Raw genomic sequence first — 22,917 nt, forward strand, 5'->3', positions numbered from 1 at the left:
ATATAGCAGCTTCATGGCGCTGCTTTTAGGACCTTCTTTTATCGCATCCACGTGATCTTCACTTCAGTAATGACCATGGGGCCCTTTTCGGATAGAGACGACTGTATATGTGCGTAGCAAACAGAAAACCTGGGGATCGCCTACGAATATGCTTCTCTGTAAGAAAAGAGGACAAGAACTGGAACTATCCACCCACTATATGGAACAGTCCACGAGGAGCACACCACGAACGCTCACCACGACATACGGTATACCTGTTACTGATCAGACCTCAACGCATCTACAATGTTTTCCAAACCAAATCTTCGGCGGGCGTCCGGTTATTCTCTCTCGAGGCGCAATGGCTAGTAAGGATTTCCCTGAACCGGAAAACCACAACCTGTTCCCGAGTTGGACCATACCTTTGCCTTCCGATAAAACAGCCCCGTTGATTGCCTCGTGCTTCAGAGCTCGACTGCTTCCACACCGAGCGATGGCTTTTTCTCGTTTACCTCTAGAGTGGGGGGTGTAGGAAGGTCACTTGATGGTGAGTTGAGTTCGAGTTGACCGCTCCTCTTCTTTTGTCTCTTCTCCCGATGAGCGAGCACAGCGATGAGCGCAAACACGATCACGTTGAGTCCCGCAACCACGGCTGCTGCTCTGTTTCCCGGTGTGACTGAGGATCGGCAGGTATTAGTCGAATAAGTCTGTTGATTAGAGAGAAGACATAGACGAACCATTAGGTTGATGAATCTGTTGGAACCAAACCAATGGTATCCATGCCGTGAAAGTATCTTCAAACAAACCAAATCTGTCAGTATATGATCTAACTAGAGAATAGAAAGAGAGGGAGGGAGGAAATGAAACTTACACTGGAGAGTGTTCATGGCGGCCGCAGTGAAAGCTCTTTGCTCAGCATTGTCGGAAATCAACTCAGCCATCCATCTTTGACAGTGAAGATCATTAGTCATAGCACTCGGCCAAGGAGAGAGCAAACGCATGAATAACTTACGCCATGGTAAGCGGAACACAGGCTCCTCCAATCGAGGACACAATATAGAGTGGTGCTCGATGAGAGAAGGGACCAAAAACAGGAGTTACGGCAAGCAAGACAAAGATGACGATGGCGACCAGATTTGAAAAGATGATGATCGGCCAGCGGTGGCCTCTGAATGGCCCGTCAGAGATCCAGACAGCAAGAAGAGAGTATGCCGCAGTAAAGGCGTTTCCGATGGTCGGATATTCGTTCTAACAACCCGAGAACATCGTGATCAGTCCAATCCCTTTCCTGCGGATGAGATGCGGAGGACACTTACAATCTGGGCAACACTGTAGACGGGTGGCTTGCCCTTGATGTTGTGTGCTTTGAGCCAGAAAACGAAGGAGGTCAATGGCTGGCTTCCAAAGGGTTGCATTGCTGTCGGAGGTTAACAAGTTTTAGCGACTTCTGGTACCCCAGCTGAACGAAGTATGCTTACTGAAAATAAGGGTGAAGAGAACCGTCTTCCAGCTAGTGAAGTAGCCCATGATAACCTTGACGGTGTAGGGTTTGCCTTCAGGAACTCGACCAGCCCTTGACATGCGCTCTCGCGCGAGTTCGATATCCTAAATGTCAAAAATGGCCGGTCAATCATCTGGCCTTATCGACTTTGACGAATTCAGTACATACCCGTTCGGTCAGCAACCAGCTTGGTTTTGCGGTTCCCGGAGTGTCAGGCAAGCAGAAGTAAGCCAGAAGGGCGACTGGGAAAGAAATCACGCCGTTGATGACTGTAGTGCGGAAAGAGCTACGTTAGAATTGAAAGGGCACAGGACCAGGACTGATCAGAGACCTACCAAAAAGCCATCTCCATCCAGCAAGCCCGGCATGTCCATTGAGGGAATTATAGATCCCCGCTTGCAAGAAACCACTGAAAATCGGCGCAATGGATACTGCAGATTGAAGAATGCCATTGCGTTTTCCAAGCTCGCCTGTTAGCCAGAGAAAGATTAGTGGCGTCCAGAATCAGCATCCCAGTGTACCAGTAAGCCAACCTACGTTTATTGTACCAGCTTCCAAGGATGTAGTAAAGTGCTGGCCAATACCCAGCCTCAAAGAGACCGACGACAAACCGAAGACCGAGCATTGCATGGTAGCTCTTTGCCCCTGCAAGGGTAAAGGTGAAGATGGTCCAACCTAGTTCGAGGAACGGAATCCAGACTAGGGATTCAGAGTCAGTAACGCTCAGTACTTTGGGAAATGGTGCTATTGGGAAGGTGCTTACTATGAGCACGGACTCGTGTCAAGATGAAGTTCGAAGGCTGCATTGAGCTGCTGTCAATGTTTGATCTAAAGTCAGATTTGCGCCCGCCAAAGCACATACCCATTGCCCAATGATGTAGCCAACAGTCCATGCAACGATAATGTAGTTGTACTGATTTTGATATAGGTTGAGGTCTTCCTTCATCCCGGAGACAAATGCATTGGTGATGTTTGAGGTATCGATCTGTGTACATAATGTTAGACTGGCTTGTGGAGGAAAGAAAAGAAGGTACTTGCCCATTTCGTCAACATCCCCAGGGTACCGAACGTCAGGAGCGTGGAATCCAACTGCAGTAAGAGCATCGACTTAGAACAGATGCACTCTGGTAAGTGGTAGCCTTGGAAGCTGACCAACCTTTAGAAGAAGCCTCCGTTCCTCTTTGGGTACATCAGCCGAATCCCACAGCCATCCTTTCCAACTCCCGGATCGCGTGGACGAAGTCACTGAGGCAGCCTTTTCTGTCATTTCGGGGGCAATCGAAATGGATGAAAGCGAAAGAGCAAGAAGCAGGCCAGGTGGGCATAGGTGAACTGGGAATAGAAAGGTGCTGGATATATGTAACGCACGGCGGACGAAAAATCACGCCAAAGCCTACCCAAGGTCACGGCTCGGTCTCGCCCTCAACGGCTTCTTCATCGTTGAATGCAAGTCGATGCGAGCAACTTGTGAGAGGATGTCTTGGTCTTGCCAGTGGTTACATATCCGACAAGCACGATTTTCTCGATGCCTCGGATAAGAATCTTTGCTGTTGTCATTTCGACTACGGACGACGACATCGACGCGCCTCGATTGGTCGATAAGGAGTCTCTGGTAAAGCTCTTATTGACTGTGTGTACAATATGCAGATTCTGACAATGCCAACAGAGACGATGATGAGGAACTGGCAATCAAGATGGCAAATGGCGTGACTGATACTCTCATGAAGATGAGGGTCTAGACTTCCTCCCACCCGACGGCGAGTCCTAATGTGGTAGAGTATCAGTAGATTGGGGGGAGAAAAAGAGAGAGGAATTGGAAGAACAAACAGACATTCGAGATGTGGCAATCATGATGGTAAATGGCGTGCCTTGAGCCACATTCGCCAAATGGTCGGAACTATGCAACTTCTCGTCGAAACAGCAACGAGGCTAAGGCACCGCTAGACGGCGGCCCGCCAATTAGTCTCTGACGCAGTCAATTCCGTGGCTCTTTGTAGAATAGACTTGCATACCTTGTTGCATCAGCCACTATAGGAAGCAAGCACCACGGTTTTCTGGGAACGGAGTCATTGTTGGTTCTGGAACGTTCACGTGGAGAAGAGAGTATTGCTCGGCGCCCCCGGAGCGACTTTCAAGGAGATCACTCCCGTCATTGGCACGGAGGTTCGCGGTCTTCAATGAGCGCGCTGACAAAGAAGCAAAGAGAGGAGCTGGCGCTGTTATCAGCAAAGCGAGGCGTGGTTATTTTCTTCGATCAAGACTTTGTAGACATTGGTCCAGATCGGCAGTCCGAGTTTGGTGCATATTTTGGCAAGCTCCATGTTCACCTGGTGTGAGGGCACATCCAGGACTACCCTGAGTTACTCCCTGTTTATCGAGATCGCGTGTAAGAGACAGAAGTCAGCCTGAATCGCGTAAAGCTTTGCAATCTTAATGACGGGTGATATTGAACTGGAACAGAGAAATCAAGAACAACGTCAGCAGCATCAAGTGGCATTCCGATATGAGCTATGAAGTGTGAGCATTCTCATGCCGTAAACCTCGCTTGGGAAAGACTGGGCGCATCGGAGGAACCGGGCATAGCTGATGGGCACCTCTTGTCCGCGAGACTCCCAGTGCCACGAGACACTGAGCTTTCAACGTTGGACTTTGTGAGAGATGGTAGTCTTCAGGGCGGAGTTGGAAAGAAGCTGAGGCGATTTCGAGTCGTAACGTGGAGGAATAAAGCGGCGAAGAGCACTTCTGCATGTGATTGGCGTAGAAATGCTGGTCTCCTAAAACAGCGGAGGTCCTCCGATTGCGCGACGAGGAGGAGACGCGGCGCAACTTGGTTTCATTTCCCCATCACTCATTCTCCCACTGCGGCCCGACAAGTGCGAACATCATGTCTACGGTCGAGAGACTAGACAAGCCTAGTACATACTATTCTGCAAGGGTTGGTATCTGCCTCGTATGACGATTGAAGCGAGATCTGAACTGACGCGCTTTGAAGAAGAAGCGCAAATACGGTCGTGATCTCCCTGAAGATGTCGACAAGCAAGCAGCAGAACAGGATGACCTGCTGAAAGATGCCACCACCCTCTACGTGGGCAACCTGTTCGTCTTCCGTGACCAACATTTGCTGGGCATCAGGCTGAATCTCGCGCAGGTCATTCTACACTACCGAAGAACAGATCCACGAACTGTTCTCCAAATGCGGCGAAATCAAACGTCTCATCATGGGTCTGGACCGTTTCCAGAAGACGCCGTGCGGCTTTTGCTTTGTGGAATATTACACACATCAGGAGGCACTGGATTGCATGAAGTACATTGGCGGCACCAAGCTCGACGAACGCGTCATCAGAACCGACCTCGATGCGGGATTCCAAGAGGGTAGACAGTACGGCCGCGGCAAGTCGGGTGGCCAGGTCAGAGACGAATACCGAGACGAGTTCGACCCCGGTAGAGGAGGCTATGGTCGGGCGATTGACGCAGAGCGGAAGAAAGAGGAAGAAGAATATGGTGGGGGCAGATGATGAAACATCCTCAATATGTGCATTGCAGCATCTCTATCCAACGTGCTGGCCTCATGAAACTCCATTCGCCGTACCGACCACATCCAAAACTTGCCTTAACCACCACACATGGATTCGGATGTCCGAGGTCAATTCAGGATGGAAGCTGGTACCGAAGACATTGCCTTGCTTGACGGCAATGATATCCCCCACATCCTCCACAGTGTGTACGTCAGCGCCCATGCCAGCTGCTTTCTTCAAGCGACCGGGCAATTTGCCCATGATGTCAACATGAGAACTCATGGCCTGCCGGGCGTGCTCGTCTTTGGCAGACTTGTGTGGGGCGACGACGGTCTCTGCAAGCTGTTGTTCGCCTTCCTGAATTCCTTCCACATTGGGAAGGATCTTTTCGACAACGGGAGCGCGAATGAAAACGCCGGGGAAGGGCGTGTTGTCGACTGCGCCATTGGTTTGCAAGAAGGGCAAGTCAAGATCGGCTTGGAAGCTTTCTACTTGTCGTCCAAAATGGTTACGGTTCACCCGTACGTCCAGGCCCCCAATTAGTTCCTGGCCGCCCTTTTTAGTAGCGTTAGCCGCCTCGGCAAGCAGGATCAAGCCGGCGCAAGTTCCCCAAGTTGGTTTCCGGTTGACTCTGGCGGGATATGAGTCAGTCATCATAACGAGATCTGGGGAGATAAGGGGTGGTGTCTTACTTGACGAACTCCCGGAGCGGTTCCAGCAGACCCGACTGAGCGGCGACGAGGGAAATGGTTGTACTTTCGCCGCCAGGAATGATCAAGGCATCACAACGAGCCAAGTCTTTTGCGTTCCTGACTTCTGTAAACTCGAACGAGGCGGCAGCGCCCTCGTGCCGCAAGTAATCAGCCGCTTTCTGCAGCAGTATCAGATGTTCCAAGAAGGCGCCTTGTAGGGCCAACACGCCGACGGTGATTGTCATCGACACCTGCTCCCTCTTATCGAAGTGGTAGGCGATATGGGAGATACGGGAAGGGTGGAAGAGGCGTCTGGATGATAGTAGTACTAGGTAGCGAATAAAGGATGGGCTTCTCGCCGTTGTCCGTGGCTAGCCGTTAATTATCTGTTTGGTTCGTACTGGGGAAAAATTCAATATGATTCACCTGGAAAATGGCGGCCGGTCTGACAAATAGTTTCAGCGTATTTTGTACATTTACTGGTGTTTGAACACCCGTCAGACAAATTCCCATTTTTCATGACTGGCCTGGTCCGCCCTTTGATTGGGCATTTTTCCTTCGTTCGCCGACTTCTTACTCGGTATTCAGTTACTAAGTAACAAGAAGTAAGTACCTACCTACAGACCTGATCAGCATCTCGGCATCATCCATCATGCTTCCATCGCCCCTTTCGACCTCATGCCTCCGATCCAATAACACATTCATCTCATCTCCATCTGGCTCCTTCTTAGGCCTGAGACCTGTCAGCCTTGTGGAACCCTCTGATCTGGACACTTCTACCGATAAACCCGACACCCCAACGCGCTGTTGATCAGCCCCTTCGGCCAATTGCTAAATTAAGACTTTGTCTCCTGAAAGACTGTCAAATATCTATTCTGTCATTCATTCTTTTATTCTTCTTTCTTTGATATAGACTCATAGACTCAGTGATCCACTAATCAGCTCCTGATAGACCTTCATGTCCAACTCTACCCTCGCATTCTATTTTCACCTCCAGCAGGCCACCGCAAGATAACTGCTAGTTCGGCAATTGAGTGAATGTCTAGCGAGACCTGTCTTCGGCGAATGGACATCCCGTCACGGGTAGTATATCCTTGAGCATCTACTTTCTCGCGCCTTTGTGTTTGTCGGAGGCGATACACGGGATTCGCAGTTTACAGCATTGAGCACACCGCCATTGTTCGTCCCTGTTATGCTACACGAGCCAACGCCTGCTTGACACCGCCGACATCCGGAGCAACCTTGCACTATGTCGCCTCAAGGTCCCGCGACCTTCGTCACCACCGTAAACCGTTGGTATATCGACACACGGCCATATGTGCCCCAACCGCACAATCCCAAATCGCTCCACGAACTCCCGTTGCTCTCGACCGTACAGCGTTCCGATCAAGAAGCCATCACCCGATTTATTCGCCCCGCTGACCGCTTCATGTCCCTGGCAAGCGCATTGCTCAAGTACACATTCATCCACCGCCGCGCAAAGATCCCCTGGTCCGAAGTTCAAATATCCCGGACACCAGCTCCTCATCGACGTCCGTACTGGGAACCGCCCGAGAACTGGTCTACCACGGACATTTACGACGACAGCGACCCTGCCGACGATGAGTCATGCCGGATAAAAGGTCTCGAATTCAATGTCTCTCATCAAGCCGGTCTCGTTGTCATCATCGGCTGCTCCACGCCCACCCCCCAGCTTCCTTCATCCATCACTCCGAATCCTGGCCCGCTTTCCCCCACAGTTCTGGATTCCCTGGCGGAAATAGATCTCGCCCGTCACCCAACATGCACAGCTTTCGACCATCCCGATCTAGTCCGCCTGGGAGTGGATATAGCATGCACAAACGAGGACAAGCGCACCCCGAAAGACCTGACGACACAGTCCAAATTCGACGAGTGGATTGAAATTTTCGCCGAGATGTTCTCCGACCGCGAAAGACGCCACATGCGTCAAATGCCGATCCACGTCCCCATCAAAGAGCGCGAGGAAGGCGAGTGGGGGAGCGATTCGAGCTCGTCGTCGGCTGCATCCTCGCCCACGGACGGGCCTGGTGGCGGAAACACCAAGTTCTTCCAGAACCATGAGGCCAGGATCATCAACATGAAGTTGCGCCGGTTTTACGCGTATTGGAGTCTCAAGGAGGCGTATATCAAGATGGTGGGCGAAGGATTGCTGGCGAGTTGGCTGAGAGAACTGGAATTCCTCGACGTCCATGCTCCTCCTTCCCCACCGCTGCCCAAGCATGACGGGCGCCCATCCACAGCCTCGAACAGCCAGCCAAGGAACAGCAGTAATACACACAGCATTATAGAATCACAAGGCATGCCTCTTCCTGCATCCGCCGATATCTATGCGCACAGGAAATCCCTGGCGAACATCCCTTCCGTACCTCCTCCAGTCGACACATCCAATGCGAGTGGTGGTCTCGCGGCACCAGCAACGGATATGTTCGCTAAGCGCGAATCCGTCGGGAACATTCTCACCCCACCTGGCGCATCATCCGACACGCACCGTCGAAGATCCTCGATCCCTGCCGCCGACATGTACGCGCAGAGAAGACCATCCGTCGCCTCCCCGATAGAGGGCAACAAGCCCCGAAAGCTCTCCATACCCGCCTCCGCCGCGATAGCCCCGGGATCTTCCCAAGGTTCTCACGCGCGCAACCGTTCGCGCGACTACCTCTCTCCCTTTCCCGACTCCCCCAGCACCACACCTTCGCTCCTCGAACCGCCCCTCCCAGCAGCGCGCCCTTCCTCGCCCAACGGCCGTGGCCACCACCCCTCCCCCGTCGAGACCGCGAAATGGACACCCCCCAACCAAGCCGAGAGGGGCATGACCACCCTGCTCCGCGGCAACCGGGTGGAAGACGTGCAGATCGAGCTCGTGGCGTATGACCAGGACTTTATGATCGCGACTGCCATGAGGGGCGTCAAGGAAAGGCCCATCTCCGGCGGTGACGGCGGTGCAGGCTGGGGCGAAGGCAGTGGGTGGTGGTTGAGGTTGGATATTGAGGAGGACATCAGACCCTGCGCTGAGGGCTGGTGTAGCTGTTTAGAAGAGTAGAATTCATACCTAGGTATTCAAGGGTTTCACTTGCCGCCGCCCTGCTCCCAAGAAGGGCAAGTCAAAGCTGAAAACGAAAGAATCAACGAAAGCACATGATAACGACAATGACTTTATTCTTTTCTATCCATCCATCCATCCATTTCCATCCCCCATCATCAGTCAGCTCCCCTTCTTTTTTTCCCCCCTCCCCAATCACGAAATCATCTCGACCTTGACCAGGCTCGCAAAATAGCCGGGCTGCCCAATGCCGACTTCCCCTTGCATATCCCGGCCCAGCTGATACAGCGCGTCCAGAAAACCCGGGATAAACGACCCGGGACCGCGACAAAACTCGGCTGCGTCTTCGGCTGCGAGTTCAAAGTGCAGAATCCCGGCGAGGGCGGCGAGGAATTTGTCGTCCGGGTGGACGACCATGTAGCTCGCGATGACGGCGCCCAGGGCGCACCCACTGCCAGTAATCTTACCTAGCCAGGAAGTGCCGTTGTGGATGGCGACGGTGCGCGTGCCGTCGGATAGGTAGTCGGTTTTGCCGGTCATGAGCACGATGCAGTGCTCGCGTTGTGCGAGTTGCTGGACTAGCTGGGCTTTCTGCGCGGCGCTCGAGTCCGAAGGGCCCGAGTCGACGCCGCGCTGTTGGATGGTGGATGTTCCCGCGACGGCGGAGATCTCGCCCTCGTTGCCTTTGATGACGCTGAAGAAGCCCGCGGCGAGGAGTGTCTCGATCGCGGCCCGCCGGACCGCCGTCGCGCCGCCGCCAACGGGATCAAACAGGACTGGTTGCCCCGCGGCGTTGTACGCTCTCAGGCCCGCGATGTATGCCTCCAGCTTGTCCGGCGTGACGGTGCCCATGTTGACGACGAGGCAACCGCCCAGTTTCGCCAGGTCTGCGGCCTCGCCCGCATTCTCGGACATGATGGGCGACGAGCCCGTGCCGAGACAGACGTTGGCCACAAAGTTCTGCACCACCGTGTTGGTCATGTTGTGGCAGATGACGCCCGAGGAGGCGTGGGCTCGGATGATGTTGGGGGCGGCACCGATGAGTGTTTTCAGATCGGTGACCACCGGATGCTTATGTGGCGGGACGGCAGAGTAGAACTTTTCAGGCGCCGATTTGATCAAGTCGACAAGGGTGCGGGCCGAGTGTTGCGGGACGGTTGACGCCATGATGGCGCTGACCACGGCAATCCCGTTCAGGCGGTTAGACCCAGATGCCGATTGATGTAGCACTCGCTGGACATTGGAGGCGTTGATGCTGCCGATGGCGACGCACGGGATCGACTTTGCCGTCCCCGTGTCGCAGGTCTCCAGAATCTGCTGCAGGCCCCGCGTGCCGATAATGTGTTTTGTGTCTGTCTTGGTGGGCGTGGCGAACGTCGTGCCGATACCCAGGTAGTCGGCGCCGTCTCGGATCGCCTTGCCGGCCTCTTCGGGCGACGAGGCTGTGACCCCTATGATGGCCTCGGGGCCTAGGAGTTGCCTGGCAAGAGCAACGTCCATGTCATCCTGGCCGATGTGGACACCCTCAGCGCCGACAGCCAAGCACACGTCAACGCGGTCGTTGATCAAGAGCGGCACGCCGTGTTTCTGCGTGATGGCGTGGAGTTTCGAGGCGACCTCGACCATGGCGCCGGTGTCGGCGTGTTTCTCTCGATACTGCACCACGCCCACGCCGCCCTGAATCGCTTCATCGACAATCTTCAGGAGATCCTTGTCGCCCAGGATGGCCGGCGTCGAGTCTGTGACCAGGTACAGAGACCAGTCTATGGAGGAGGCGGCATGGTTGGAATTTGCTTTTCGTGACATTCTCGTAACAGTATATCGTCTGTAGTCGGATCTGATGGAGAAAGGGTGTAATGTTCACCGGGCTCAAACCATTTCCAACCGAGCGGTGGGGTGTCGTCCGTCGTCGAGGCTTTAGATGAGGATCTGAACCCGTGCAAAAAAGGACACTGCAAATTTTCTCGAGATTGTGTTTTTAAAGAGCGGGAGGTTGTCGGGAAATTCAGAATATTCCGAGGACAAAAGACGTGACAGATTAGCTTGGGTCCTTTTTTTTTTTGATTTGTTTTCTCCCTCTCTCTTCGTCCGATTATCACCATTTGCTTGCCCTGCGACTGCTTGGAAAGACACGGAGGGCAAATTCAAGACGAGCAAGTCAGCAAGCAGGCGGTCTGGTGGATGGATTCACCATATCGTCATCAGATGGTCTGATATTTCATGAGCTAACGGGCACCCGAGCCTTCTGGGCAAGGCGACCTGGCTAACGGGGGAATGAAGGTAGCCACGGTCCAGGGAAGGGCGCTGTATGAGCTGGGAGAGTATGCAGGTCGAAAGGAGGTACTACAAGCATTGACAGTGAGTGAACAGGGTAATAAACAGAAATGAGGGCATAAAATATTCGTTGTAGGCGTCCAACACAGTCCCTGTGCTCAGCCTTACGGATGATCCTGGAGTGCTCTACGGGTGAGTTTGCGGGTAAACCTGCCCCGGCTGCAGTGGTCCTAGGTAAGACGCCCGCTATATCCAAAGGGGTCAAGGCCTATTACTTCCGTACTTTAGGGGTGGACGCCTTAACCCCCAGGTACCCCGGGTGCCTACAGGCCATTGTTCCCGGCAGCCACAATGGATTTTTATGCATGCATCTCGGCTTTACTCGCTCTTCTCGAGATCCTCTTGCCCTCAGTCTGGCCATTCAGATTATCCACCTCGTCCACTCACTCAGGCACCCAACCAACTCAGCCCCCGTTCCGTTTGCCTTGCCCACCGAGTCATCACACCGAAAGTGAACAAAGTTACTGGGTAAGCAGTCCTCCTGGTGCTTCGTGGTGCCGTGGGTGCTTCTCGGTGACTCTCTGGTTGACGAATATCCTCGTTCTAGCGCAGCCGAAGGTCCTCCCGTCTAGTCCCTAGACAGCAGTAGCGCCTAGTCCCGCAACAAGAAGATATTTCTCTTCGCCTCCTTCCGCCAGACTTTTCTCTTTTTCTTTCTCACCATCATTACTTCACTCTGTCCAGCGGCCGAGAATCTCTCGCTCTCGCCCAGATATCCCCATCGTCACAGACTCCTCCAAAGTCCCAGTATTTCCATCGCCCTCAAAGACCAGTTCGCTCTCTCGTCCTGCTCGGCTCGTCCGATCCGCTGTGTCCTCAGCCCATTCACCGCAGAAGCAAACGCCTCAGCAGTCACAAGCGCAGGCCCATCGATTTGTTCATGTATCGGACAGCCTTTCACACCTCCAAAACCAAAACCAAGCAAAAGCTGGACATATTTCCGGCTAAAAGACATCTTTGTCGCGTCGCAAGGTCCTCCTATGGTTGATACGCTGCCGGTGACCGTTTTCTTCATGTTATATTCCATTATTCAGTGGTGAAGTCCACGCATGTCTGGTCAATTTGAAAGATTCGCAAACATCCTCACCCACGCCAAACACCACCCGCTGCTCCTTGTGTCCGCCTGAGATATCAAGACCTTGGTTCTTCCCATCCCACCAGTTTTCCTCCAGAGAAATCCCCGGGAAAAAGATCATCAACCATCCCTCAAAATGGCTACCATCAATATTCGTCGGGATGTTACCGATCCCTTTTACCGCTACAAGATGGAGCGCTTGCAGTCCAAGATTGAAGGAAAAGGCAATGGTATCAAGTAAGTCCCCGGAGCTATTCTTTTCCATCACGCTACCCATTACAAATACTAATTGTTATTTTGTCAGGACTGTTGTTGCCAACCTTCCTAGCGTCTCGGCCTCCCTGGCCCGTCCTCCTGCCTACATAATCAAGTACTTTGGTTTCGAGCTCGGTGCCCAGACCAACACCAACCCAAAGGATGATCGTTGGATCATCAACGGGGCCCACGAGGCCGGCAAGTTGCAAGACTCGTTGGACGGCTTCATATCCAGGTTCGTCCTCTGCAAGTCGTGCAAAAACCCCGAGACCGAGATCAACATCAAGGACGGACGCATTCTGTTGGACTGCAAAGCCTGTGGGCAACGCACTCAGGTTGACATTCGCCACAAATTGAGCGGATTCATTCTCAAGAACGAACCAAAGGGTGGAAAGAAAGGCGCAAAGAAGGAGAAGATGTCCCGTCGCGATCGAGCCAAGGCCGGGGCACAGGAAAATGGCTCTATGAACGGTGGCAGCCCCAACGACTCCAACTCTGACAAGGGCGACGTCGATGAAGGAGACGTGGAACTTGCAGCTGGCAGCGACGACGAGTTCACTAAACAGATCAATGCTGATGCCAAGGTTATCGAGGCCAACACCAACGGAGAGCCCAAGGAAGAGCAGTGGGCCGTCGACACCTCCGCCGAAGCCGTGGCTGCACGTGCCAAAGAGCTTCCAACCGAGTTAAAGCGTTCCCTTGCCTTTGATGAGGAGGAGGACGGCGAGGAAAATGGCGTCAATGCATACGACCAACTCGGATCCTGGATGATCGATGAAGCAAAAGCCTTGGGCTCCGTCAGCAAAGTCGATGATCTCGAGATCTACAAGAAGGCCAAAGAACTGGGCATCGAGAACAAGCACAAGACCCTCACCGTTCTGGCTCAGACTGTCTTTGACGAGAACATTGTGAAACAGATCCCACAACGGGCCAGCATGCTCAAGACCATGATCGGCGATTCTGAGAAGCATATGAAGGCTTTCCTTGGCGGCACTGAGCGTTTCGTCGGCAATGACCACCCAGCTTTGATTCCTCAAGTGCCGGCTATCCTGCTTGGTTATTATCAAAATGACCTCCTGACCGAAGAGGTGGCCAAAGCCTGGGGCCAGAAGGCGAGCAAGAAATATGTCGACATCAGCACCAGCCGCAAGGTCCGTAAAGCTGCCGAGAAGTTCTTGCAATGGCTCGATGAAGCCGAGAGCGACGAAGAGAGCGGCGAGGAGTGAGATTGTGGCCAATCCATGATCTCCTCCCCCTCGATGTGTCTCATCCTCAAGTCTATTGTTATCTCTCAATAGGCCAACACACTCTCTCCTCTCCGGCGAAACGGGGTCTGATGCTTGAGATTTGTTTTCCGGTCACTCCTTTCCGTCTTTTCGTGGTGATGGTGGTAAACAGAAGTGCTCCGTCAAGTCGGGTGTATGCTCGTCTTGCGGAGCCGATGCCTGTTCCTAGAATCTTGCCTAAAAATTGAATCCAGCTTCTATAAACTCTGAGTTCTATCGGTTCTTGTTTCTGTAGTGGCGTTGCTCGACGCTAGTCCATTATTCACCGTCTACCGCAGAACTCCCAGCTTGTCCTTCCAATCCGGGAAGATCATTGGTAATTTCTCTGGCAGTTGATCCGGGAGCTGGTGTTGGATTAGCTGAACCAATTCCTGATACATCAGCTCGTAGCCCTGCGGAGTGAAATGCAATCCGTCGTTCAACAATTTCCCCAAGACCTCATTCCTGGGCGCGTCTTTGCTCCCTATCAGGGCGCCCGTCGAACCTTCCTGCCAGCCAGCCTCGGTCATAAATATCGTCCAGAGGTCCAGGACGGGGATTCCCATTTCTATCCCTACCTCTCGACACGCGGAGGCATATGTCGCCGTGTGTTCTGCCGTCCGCTCTTCCGATCCGAGTTGCCACTCATCGACAGGTGGGGGAGTGACAAGGAGACATTTCGTCTGGTGCGACTCGATGCCCGGAGAGGTGATTATGGATCTGAGAGCTTGTTGATAGTCGGCCAGAGGGACATGTTGCGGGTGGCCAGGTAGGCAGGCGTCGTTGGCACCAAAGAAGATGGTCATCAACTGTACTCTCGGAGTGGTGGTTGACGATGATGGAGCAGCTTCTGATGACGGGAAAAATTGCCGGAGAATGTCATAGCCCATAGGGGCAGTGTAGCCGCTGAAGCCGCGGTTGAGGACATCGAGACGGCGAGAGTACCATTCGGCCAAGGAGGCAAAGAGGACCTGGGAGGAACCTTGGGTGATGCTGTCGCCGAAGAGGATGAATTGCGGGTATGTGGTTGGGTGCGGATTGGGTGGTGTGCTGGACGCACCTGGATGTTGATCGGGAGCAGGAGAACGAGACATTGTTACCGATTAGCCGTGAGCAGCCTGTACTGGTACCTAAGGTAAAGAAGAAGGCAAGGCACAGAAGGGATGGGCCTCTGTTAGAGATCGCCCAGTGTGTTCACTTTGAGCGTGGGGCAATTCTCGGAGATGCAGTATGACAGGATGGTGCATTCTGATGCATCCAGGTGCATCCAGGTGCATCCAAGAATGATCACCAGGACGAATCATCTGCTGGTCACTAAAGAGTAGCTGCAGATGCACAAGGGCTGGCAGCTGCCGGGGCCAGTCGCCGCCCATCTGCAAGTCATCGTCAGTGACTAGTTGTCGAATCAAAGCAGTAGAGGACCAAGTAGAATGTTTCCATGCACCGAGGTTGCCGACGAGTGACGGCAGGATTCTCTAGGCGTGTTGGACGTCCAATTGCCGCCCAACTCGGACAGCATTGGGCGTTGGTAAGAGAAGATCCTTAACTATGAAGTAACGACAATACTCGACTGGGAACCGCACGGGGGGCGTCCTTAGGTATGTCTGCGTATGCCCAGCCGGTTCACCGCTGCGAGCGTAGCCGCCGCCGCCCCAGACTGCGCCTTTGACTCGTCCTCGTAAACCTCGTGGGGCAGAAACGATAGACCATCCCGACCTCGACGCGTTCGGCCACCAAAAGTTTGTCAGATGATGGGACGCCCACGACACCCTCTGCCACTCTCCTGTGTCTCCTCCGGCTATCTACTGAATCCAGTACTCTCTTCACCAAACCGTGTCGTCCACCTGATCAAGACGCCGATGCCTGGCGACTGAAGACACTGTCACTGTCACCCTTTTCATCTGGTCACCCCCTTGTCGAGGCTTGGTCGGCCCATACCACCTCATCTCTACGAGCCCCCATCCCCCTCCCCAATTGATGAAGGTCATACTCTCTGCACTGCCGCTGACATCTGATGTCTCTTGACTCATAGAAGTTGGATTGTTCCTGTTTGCACACCCCTCCTGCGACTATTCTGCCTCTCACCTTCCCCCTTCAATGGCCAGCTGACGACTCCTGGAAGGCGGCGTCTGCCTGTGAGGGACGTCGTTCGTGACACCTTTTTTACCAGTCAACTTACCCTTTCCCGGTGCTTCTAGAACTTTTAGGAGGAGGAAAATCAGAAGGAGCTGCTGGCATTCACCATGCCCAAGTCTTTTGTCTCTTTTCAGGACCCCGATGAGGCCGACCACTATTCCTCCCGCCCTGCAACCACGCCGTCCTCCCCTGAAACCCTGCGCAGGACGAATACTTCCATGTCTGCGAGCGAAATAAGAGGCCGTTTACCACCTTCCCTCATCATGACTCCAAGATCAACAGAGCAGAGCGCCCTTTTGGAGGGAGACCACCGCTCTGCCCGCAAGTATACCGAGAGCATGCCCGAGTCACCAAAGTCAAGACAGCTGTCGAGGGTAAACAGTACAAGTGACAGTCTACGCAGGCGGAGATATTACAGTGCTCGACCCTCTGGAAATACCAGTCCTGTCTGGATGCGGAACTCTGGTCTCCGTACGCCGAAGCTATCCTCGTCCATGCTGGCAGGCTCCTTGTCCAAAGATGATCGGCTGTGGTATGATCAATTCACTTCGACCGACTGGGTGCACGACAGTATTGCAGATGGATACCGTGTCCTGGACATGAAAAAGCGAAGAGGTTGGCGAGGACGCCTGGCGTTGCTTCTCGACTCAGCTCAGGGTTGGGTTCTCGTGGCTCTGATCGGCGTGGCTACGGCGGGGATTGCTTACTTTGTCGACGTGACCGAGTCGGCCATTTTTGATATCAAGCGTGGCTTCTGTCGAGGCGCCTGGTATCTGGGTCGGACAAACTGCTGTGCTGGCAAAAAAAACTGTGACAGATGGAGGACCTGGTCCAAACTCATTCACCCCTCCGGTATGGACGACATCTACATCGACTACGTGGCATTCGTCATCGGATCCATGGTTCTCGCCGCGCTGGCATGCTTCATCACTCTCTATTCCAAGACAGTCGTACCTTCACACATTGCCTCTACTTTTGACGAGAATCTGGGAGCGGTCAAGCAGAACGTGAATGATGATGCCGATGAGGACAAGTCAGGAGGTGCTCAGCTGCTGCCAACACAAGATCCCCCGCCTCCAAACGTGTACTACTCGGCCGCTGGAAGTGGTGTTGCCGAAGTCAAGGTCATTTTGAGTGGCTTTGTTCTCCACGGATATCTTGGCCTGCGAGTTTTGGTCCTGAAGACCATCGCTCTGATTCTGAGCGTGGCGTCAGGGATGAGCCTGGGCAAAGAAGGTCCTTATGTCCATATTGCAACATGCGTGGGCAATATTGCTTGCAGGTTGTTCTCCAAGTACAACCTCAATGACGGTAAGAGAAGGGAGGTCTTATCCGCCAGCGCTGCCGCTGGGGTGGCCGTCGCTTTTGGTTCACCCCTGGGTGGAGTCCTTTTCAGCCTGGAGGAAGTCAGCTATTATTTTCCGTCCAAGACACTGTTCCGAACATTCTTTTGTTGCATCGTGGCCGCATTGTCCCTCAAGTTTCTCAATCCCTACGGGACGTCCAAAATTGTCTTGTTTGAAGTCCGTTACACCACCGACTGGCGTTTCTTCGAGCTTTTCATATTCATCTTGCTCGGCGTTGCAGGCGGGCTGGCTGGTGCGCTCTTTATCAAAGCGTCTAGATTCTGGGCTACCACATTCCGGCGCATCAAAATCATCAAGACATATCCAATGCTGGAAGTTCTTCTTGTGGCACTTGTCACTGGCCTCATCAGCTTCTGGAACCGGTACACCCGACTAGCAGTCACAGAGCTGCTTTTCGAGCTGGCGAGTCCATGCCAGAAGCATTCGTCGACGGGTCTCTGTCCTAAAACAGAGGATGAAATGCTCAGGGTTATTGGCTACCTGAGCATGGCATTCGTCGTCAAGGCCTTTCTGACGACCATTACCTTTGGGATCAAGGTGCCGGCCGGCATTTACGTACCGTCAATGGTGGTTGGTGGTCTGATGGGGCGCATAGTCGGCCACTTGACCCAGTATGTTGTTGTCAAGCTGCCAAATTTCTTCTTGTGGTCGCACTGTCGGGATGCCGGCAACATCGAAGCATGTGTCACGCCTGGAGTATATGCCTTGGTGGCGGCGGGTGCTACCATGTGCGGCGTCACACGTCTCTCTGTCACCTTGGCGGTCATCCTGTTTGAACTGACAGGAAGCCTTGACCATGTGCTACCCTTCTCTCTGGGCGTCCTCTGTGCCAAATGGACCGCCGACGCCGTCGAGCCCCTGAGCATATATGACCTTCTCACCGACATGAATTCGTATCCATTTCTAGATAACAGGAGCACGCCGGTCTTCGACTCGGAACTCGGAGACATCACGCCCCGGTTCCGAAGGGACAAAGTGATTGACATCACAATATCCCCTCTTGTCAAGGCCAGTGATTTGCGAGCCAAACTCCGCCGCCTACAAAATCTGGGCGAACTCGACGGCGGTCTGCCTATCCTCCGAGACAAGAAGTTGGTCGGGCTGATCCCGGCCCCAGACTTGGAGTTCGCTCTGGACAGGGTAGAGGATGAGGATAACGCCTTTTGCTTACTCTCCACCGGGGATCATGCGCACAATACGCATCGCCGTTACTGGGAAGCGTTTGAGGAGGCTGGCTACGATTCCGGAAGGGACGACTCTGACGATCAGGACTCGCCGGCCAGCAATCCGACCGATTTGACTCCTTATATCGACCCTGCACCGGTGGCGTTGGACATGCATTCGCCAATGGATCTTGTGTATCAATGCTTTGTCAAGTTGGGTTTGAGGTACATTTGCGTGTTGAATGAGGGTGAATACAGAGGAATGGTGCATAAGAAGGCGTTTGTGAGGTATATCAAGACCCTGGAGCACGCGGGAGGTCGTCATTGATGGGATCACCGCATCAAGCCCAGCCGTCCGCCAGAGACGAAGCAGGGTCTAGCCAGCCAGGGCAGAAGACCATCGTCGTTTGTTCAGCTTCCGTATTTTCTTATTTCACTCTTGCCTTTGATGTGGCGCATCCTGTGGAGCTACAGCCTCTCACAGCGCAGGGATCCAGTTATACTTGCATGGCGGGACGCAGGGAGCAGGGTTAAGTGTCCACTTTCGGAGAGACTTCACTCATAAAATGACAGTCACATAGCATCGCAAGGCGTCACGCTTAGGGGTACAGTGGTTGTTAGGCATTAGGATCAGGAAAATACCAAACTGTTCTTATCGCCTTTTGTGTGTGTTTCCGGTCCTTCTCTTCTTCCCCAGCCTTGCTTCTTTTGTTTTGAGTTTCTGCACAGAATGGCTCTTCACGATTCTTCCACTGGCAAGACCGCGGCTATCGAAGTATCAAGTACTAGGTGCAAGAATGGCAGAGACAGGATTCACAGCTCCCCACCCATCCCTGAAGAGTTCTTGTTTTGGTTGTAATCCCCCCTAGCTAGCTGGGTCTGGAGGATCTAGATCCAGGTTATGTACTGGATCGTCCGCCAGGAGATCGCGATCGCCAAGGAGAGTGTTCTGCTTGGGAGGTGCGCTGCGGACAAGAAAAGTCTCTTTCGAGATTCCGTGAGGCTCGTTCCCTTCCCTTTTGCGTCTTTCGTGACCGGTAGCGTACGGCGGTTGGGAAATGCTGGGTTACCGGACAGAGACTCAGGTTCTAGACCTGGTCTCGTGATGATATTCCAGGTACAGGCTGCTGCTCCGGCCCACGGTTGCCGAGAACATAACGTTTATATTGGACTCTTGTACTCCGTATCCTTGTTGTCGGATTCTCTTTCTCTCCAGTACTTTCGTCCTCCTTCACTCATCAATTCTTGCTTTCTGCAGTCAACAATCGTTCCTGGCGTTCTGTTGATACATCCTATACCTTCCTTTAGCAGTCAGATTTCACAACGTCAACGGTGCAGCGCAGTTAAACCACACTAAATTCCTTCGATCACAACTGTCGCAAACGACGACGATGACAGGTCAAACAACTGCAACTATCGCTGAGCAACCTACTGGCACCGCCCAACATATCGAATATGCCGACGAAAACGATAGCCCTTTCCACGTTACCCTAGCGCAACAGCAAGAAACCGACTCTGACCGGCAAGGTTATGTCGGGCCATGGCCGTTGAGACGTCGGAGTATCTCCAGCTGGTACGTCCTCAGCGACAGGAGCGACGCCACCAGGAGCTCAATTCCGGAATACACGGGCAACTCTGCTGTGCTGAACAGTGCCACCAAACCCATATTTTGCAGGCTTCAGTTTGAAAGATCCTTTCAGTGACAAATTTCGGTCCGAGGCCTCAAGTTCTACCATGACGTCAAGAATTGGAAGTGTTTTTGATGTAGCGTGTTCCCAGCCATCAAGCGAGAAGTCCGAGTTTAGTTGAGGAATATTGGCTAACTATACCATTTTTCTTTAGCATCGCCGGCCTATTTTTCTACAAGACGGACCAAGCGCCCGGATATAAACTAGGCATTTAGAGCATGATTATCAGGTATGTATGCAATACACGATCCTAATTATCTCCTTCGTTCATTTACGACCTATACCCCCGAGTTGGAGACTAAGTACTAATATTGTATATGATATGACAGTCACTTCCTCGAAGTTTACGTTATCATCACCTTCTAGATGCTGATGAAGTACGAAAACGCGCGCCGCGACAAGATCTAAGGCCACTACGAACGAGATGTCGATACTACGGCGTTCGAAGACCTAACGGACCGGGAGAATCTGAACTTTCGGTACATCTACTGAGATGGGCTGGCAGACGCGGTGAGTAGGCAAGCAGGTAGTGGACAAATAAGTAAGAAACTGACACTTTACCACTGCCTAGCAAGTTTACCTGACTATCACGAACCTTTGTGCAACCGACAGAAGCTACCTCAATAAGACGACTGTTCCCAATATACCTTGTTAGTCCCGTGTGGACAGAGTCCAGGTAATGCGTGTCTCGTGATATGTTCCTTTTCCTTCTCCAAACCGGAACCCTCAATACCAATGAAATCGAAAGAGCTGTCTGGGAGTAATGATGCGTCGAGAACTTGTATAACCTCAAGTACCCAATACCCATCTCATTGGCGGTATTGATCCAAGAATCCCAATGCTCCTATCAGCTCGCGTTCGATGACTTCCTGGTGCTGCTCGCTCCGAGGGGTAACCTTGACCTGAAATTCCAGAGGTCTGACCAGATTCGAGGAGGTATATGCGTTCACATCTAATGGGTGGTCTGGCAGCTCTTCAAATTCAAAAGCCCATAGAAGCTTCGCAGTCACTCTCCACATGCTTCTCTCTGCGAGGTGGATCCCGGGACACATTCTTCGACCGGCGCCGTATCCGTAATGATGTATCCCGGGAAAATGTTAGCTTCAACAGCCTATCAAGATTAGAAAGAGCAACTTATCTCGGTTTTGCCAGTCAGCTCCGACCGCGTATTCGTTGGCCAGCTTGTCATGGTTCAAGAATCGATCCGGATTGAAGCGTTCATGGTCCGGGTAGATGTCGTCATTGTGGTGGATGGCCCAGGCGGCTAACCAGACCGTACAGTCCTTGGGAAAGTACATACCATTATACCAGTCATCTGGAGAAATGTCCCAGCGTATTAGATGTGGTCCTCCAGACAGGAAGAGTCGTGTAATAAATAAGAAAAGCTGCAACTGACCTCGTGCTACTCGGTGGGGAATGCCTAGATCTGAGCTGTTTCTCAATCAGAAGACAGTTCGGCGGCCCATCAGGTTCGAAATATCAAGGACTCGGAAGGAGACATACGTTGGGCGCCATCGTAAAGCTTCCTTAATGATACAGTTGATATACGGAAGTCGTTGGAAGTCCGAGAATAGCGGGGTCCGCTCAGTACCGCACACAGCATCGAGTTCTTTCCTAGCTTTGGCTTGCACTTCTGGGAATTTGGTAATGGCAAGGATGATTGTGAGGATCATGTTCGCCGTTGCTGCATCACCGACTTATCAGCACCCTGATAGTCGCAGGGTGTTATAGTTCCATGATATAGAACTTACTGTCTGCGCCTGCCTCCAGCAGCTCTCCGAAAAGATTGTTGAATGCATGTTGGGACATATCCCAGCCTGACTTGTCGTATTCGGCAATTTTCATGTCTATGATAGAGTCTCGGATGTCCCCCGAGGCTCGACGATCGTCGACCATCTTCCGCGCCTTGCTCCACGTCGAGTCCATCATGTCACGCACATGATTAGCCCTCTTCTTCCAAGATCCGGGAAGGTACCAAAGCGCAGGAACGACTTCGACAGGTGGATTTGCTCCTGGCTCGATGGCTTCAAGAAACTGAATAACCCAAACTCAGCCGATATTGATCAGTCTCAACTATAGCAGCCTCATACCTGATCGACAAAATTGTAAAAGTCCTTGTAGAAGAACGAGTCCAAGTCTGCCGCTCGGAATCCCCAGGCCAGAATGGCAGCGACAGAAGCTGCGTACAAACGGGCATAGTCGAATGCGCGATCCGGATTCTTGACGAGATTGTTCATGAAAACAATCGACCGACAAAGACGTCAGCTTAGATATAAAGCGCGAGCCGGGGAGAAAATATTTACTCGGCCTCCTGAATCCGAAAATGCTTCGTGTCCAGTGATTTGGGGTTCAGATTGCGAGTGACAACAGTGCGTTTTTCTCTCCACATGGGAGTCGCCTGCTCAAATGTCATATGGTGACCACGACTGACATACGTCGGGATGGCAAGAAAAGGTCTTTCCGAATAAATGCTCCCTTTCTTGTCGAGGAGCTCGTAAGTGGCTTTGCGATCCGCAATCACAATCATCGTGGAATTGAACACCTTCAGCGAATAGATTGGACCATATTCTTTGGCCCATTGTTCGAACCTGTGTAGATATTGTCAGCTCTCACGTATTGATGCGTTCCTTCCAGGACTGCAGCCATTACTTTTTCCCAAGTCCCGTCAGTGGGATCTGGTGCGCATTTCCCAGTATCGGCACCGTTGGAGGGCCAGGAGGGAGCTTCTGGTCCCGTCGGCCAATGCGCAATACTCTCCAAATCCCAATAAAGACAACAGCCAAGCAGAGGGCAAAGTATAGGTTCTTCATCTTTCGTTGTGTCCCGTACGATTATCAGGTCTCTGCAAATCCTTGACACCTAGTCTTTACCTGGAGTTATTTCATC

General features: G+C 52.7%; 11 protein-coding genes across 11 annotated transcripts; 5 read left to right on the forward strand and 6 right to left on the reverse strand.

Moving 5' to 3' along the window:
* Window positions 1–443: 443 nt before the first annotated feature.
* Window positions 444–2,747, reverse strand: Z520_07735 (uncharacterized protein; the record flags this gene model as incomplete). Its single annotated transcript, XM_016778232.1, has 13 exons — window positions 444–655; window positions 717–773; window positions 851–924; window positions 992–1,227; window positions 1,296–1,396; window positions 1,458–1,584; window positions 1,649–1,749; window positions 1,816–1,950; window positions 2,018–2,179; window positions 2,244–2,280; window positions 2,343–2,484; window positions 2,532–2,569; window positions 2,637–2,747. 13 exons carry the CDS (start codon window positions 2,745–2,747, stop codon window positions 444–446), a joined length of 1,533 nt encoding a protein of 510 aa, XP_016630592.1.
* A 1,617-nt stretch (window positions 2,748–4,364) lies between these two features.
* Z520_07736 (nuclear cap-binding protein subunit 2) lies at window positions 4,365–4,995 on the forward strand (the record flags this gene model as incomplete). The annotated part of the gene is made up of 3 exons (XM_016778233.1): window positions 4,365–4,415; window positions 4,473–4,576; window positions 4,629–4,995. 3 exons carry the CDS (start codon window positions 4,365–4,367, stop codon window positions 4,993–4,995), a joined length of 522 nt encoding a protein of 173 aa, XP_016630593.1.
* A 51-nt stretch (window positions 4,996–5,046) lies between these two features.
* On the reverse strand, window positions 5,047–5,932 carry Z520_07737 (uncharacterized protein; the record flags this gene model as incomplete). The annotated part of the gene is made up of 2 exons (XM_016778234.1): window positions 5,047–5,626; window positions 5,688–5,932. The coding sequence occupies 2 exons, from the start codon at window positions 5,930–5,932 to the stop codon at window positions 5,047–5,049; spliced, it is 825 nt and encodes a 274-aa protein (XP_016630594.1).
* A 1,004-nt stretch (window positions 5,933–6,936) lies between these two features.
* Window positions 6,937–8,748, forward strand: Z520_07738 (uncharacterized protein; the record flags this gene model as incomplete). The annotated part of the gene is made up of 1 exon (XM_016778235.1): window positions 6,937–8,748. The coding sequence occupies one exon, from the start codon at window positions 6,937–6,939 to the stop codon at window positions 8,746–8,748; it is 1,812 nt and encodes a 603-aa protein (XP_016630595.1).
* A 195-nt stretch (window positions 8,749–8,943) lies between these two features.
* Window positions 8,944–10,554, reverse strand: Z520_07739 (uncharacterized protein; the record flags this gene model as incomplete). The annotated part of the gene is made up of 1 exon (XM_016778236.1): window positions 8,944–10,554. The coding sequence occupies one exon, from the start codon at window positions 10,552–10,554 to the stop codon at window positions 8,944–8,946; it is 1,611 nt and encodes a 536-aa protein (XP_016630596.1).
* A 1,739-nt stretch (window positions 10,555–12,293) lies between these two features.
* On the forward strand, window positions 12,294–13,638 carry Z520_07740 (uncharacterized protein; the record flags this gene model as incomplete). The annotated part of the gene is made up of 2 exons (XM_016778237.1): window positions 12,294–12,394; window positions 12,462–13,638. 2 exons carry the CDS (start codon window positions 12,294–12,296, stop codon window positions 13,636–13,638), a joined length of 1,278 nt encoding a protein of 425 aa, XP_016630597.1.
* Window positions 13,639–13,967: 329 nt separating this feature from the next.
* Window positions 13,968–14,771, reverse strand: Z520_07741 (uncharacterized protein; the record flags this gene model as incomplete). Its single annotated transcript, XM_016778238.1, has 1 exon — window positions 13,968–14,771. One exon carries the CDS (start codon window positions 14,769–14,771, stop codon window positions 13,968–13,970), a length of 804 nt encoding a protein of 267 aa, XP_016630598.1.
* A 1,149-nt stretch (window positions 14,772–15,920) lies between these two features.
* On the forward strand, window positions 15,921–18,671 carry Z520_07742 (uncharacterized protein; the record flags this gene model as incomplete). Its single annotated transcript, XM_016778239.1, has 1 exon — window positions 15,921–18,671. One exon carries the CDS (start codon window positions 15,921–15,923, stop codon window positions 18,669–18,671), a length of 2,751 nt encoding a protein of 916 aa, XP_016630599.1.
* Window positions 18,672–19,734: 1,063 nt separating this feature from the next.
* Z520_07743 (uncharacterized protein) lies at window positions 19,735–20,046 on the forward strand (the record flags this gene model as incomplete). The annotated part of the gene is made up of 1 exon (XM_016778240.1): window positions 19,735–20,046. One exon carries the CDS (start codon window positions 19,735–19,737, stop codon window positions 20,044–20,046), a length of 312 nt encoding a protein of 103 aa, XP_016630600.1.
* Window positions 20,047–20,840: 794 nt separating this feature from the next.
* Z520_07744 (uncharacterized protein) lies at window positions 20,841–22,268 on the reverse strand (the record flags this gene model as incomplete). The annotated part of the gene is made up of 7 exons (XM_016778241.1): window positions 20,841–20,995; window positions 21,049–21,142; window positions 21,195–21,346; window positions 21,428–21,462; window positions 21,535–21,715; window positions 21,783–22,065; window positions 22,122–22,268. 7 exons carry the CDS (start codon window positions 22,266–22,268, stop codon window positions 20,841–20,843), a joined length of 1,047 nt encoding a protein of 348 aa, XP_016630601.1.
* Window positions 22,269–22,330: 62 nt separating this feature from the next.
* Window positions 22,331–22,841, reverse strand: Z520_07745 (uncharacterized protein; the record flags this gene model as incomplete). The annotated part of the gene is made up of 2 exons (XM_016778242.1): window positions 22,331–22,619; window positions 22,681–22,841. 2 exons carry the CDS (start codon window positions 22,839–22,841, stop codon window positions 22,331–22,333), a joined length of 450 nt encoding a protein of 149 aa, XP_016630602.1.
* Between the last annotated feature and the right edge of the window lie 76 nt (window positions 22,842–22,917).

Source organism: Fonsecaea multimorphosa (genome assembly GCF_000836435.1).
Source record: "Fonsecaea multimorphosa CBS 102226 unplaced genomic scaffold supercont1.16, whole genome shotgun sequence".
Lineage (NCBI taxonomy): Eukaryota > Fungi > Ascomycota > Eurotiomycetes > Chaetothyriales > Herpotrichiellaceae > Fonsecaea > Fonsecaea multimorphosa.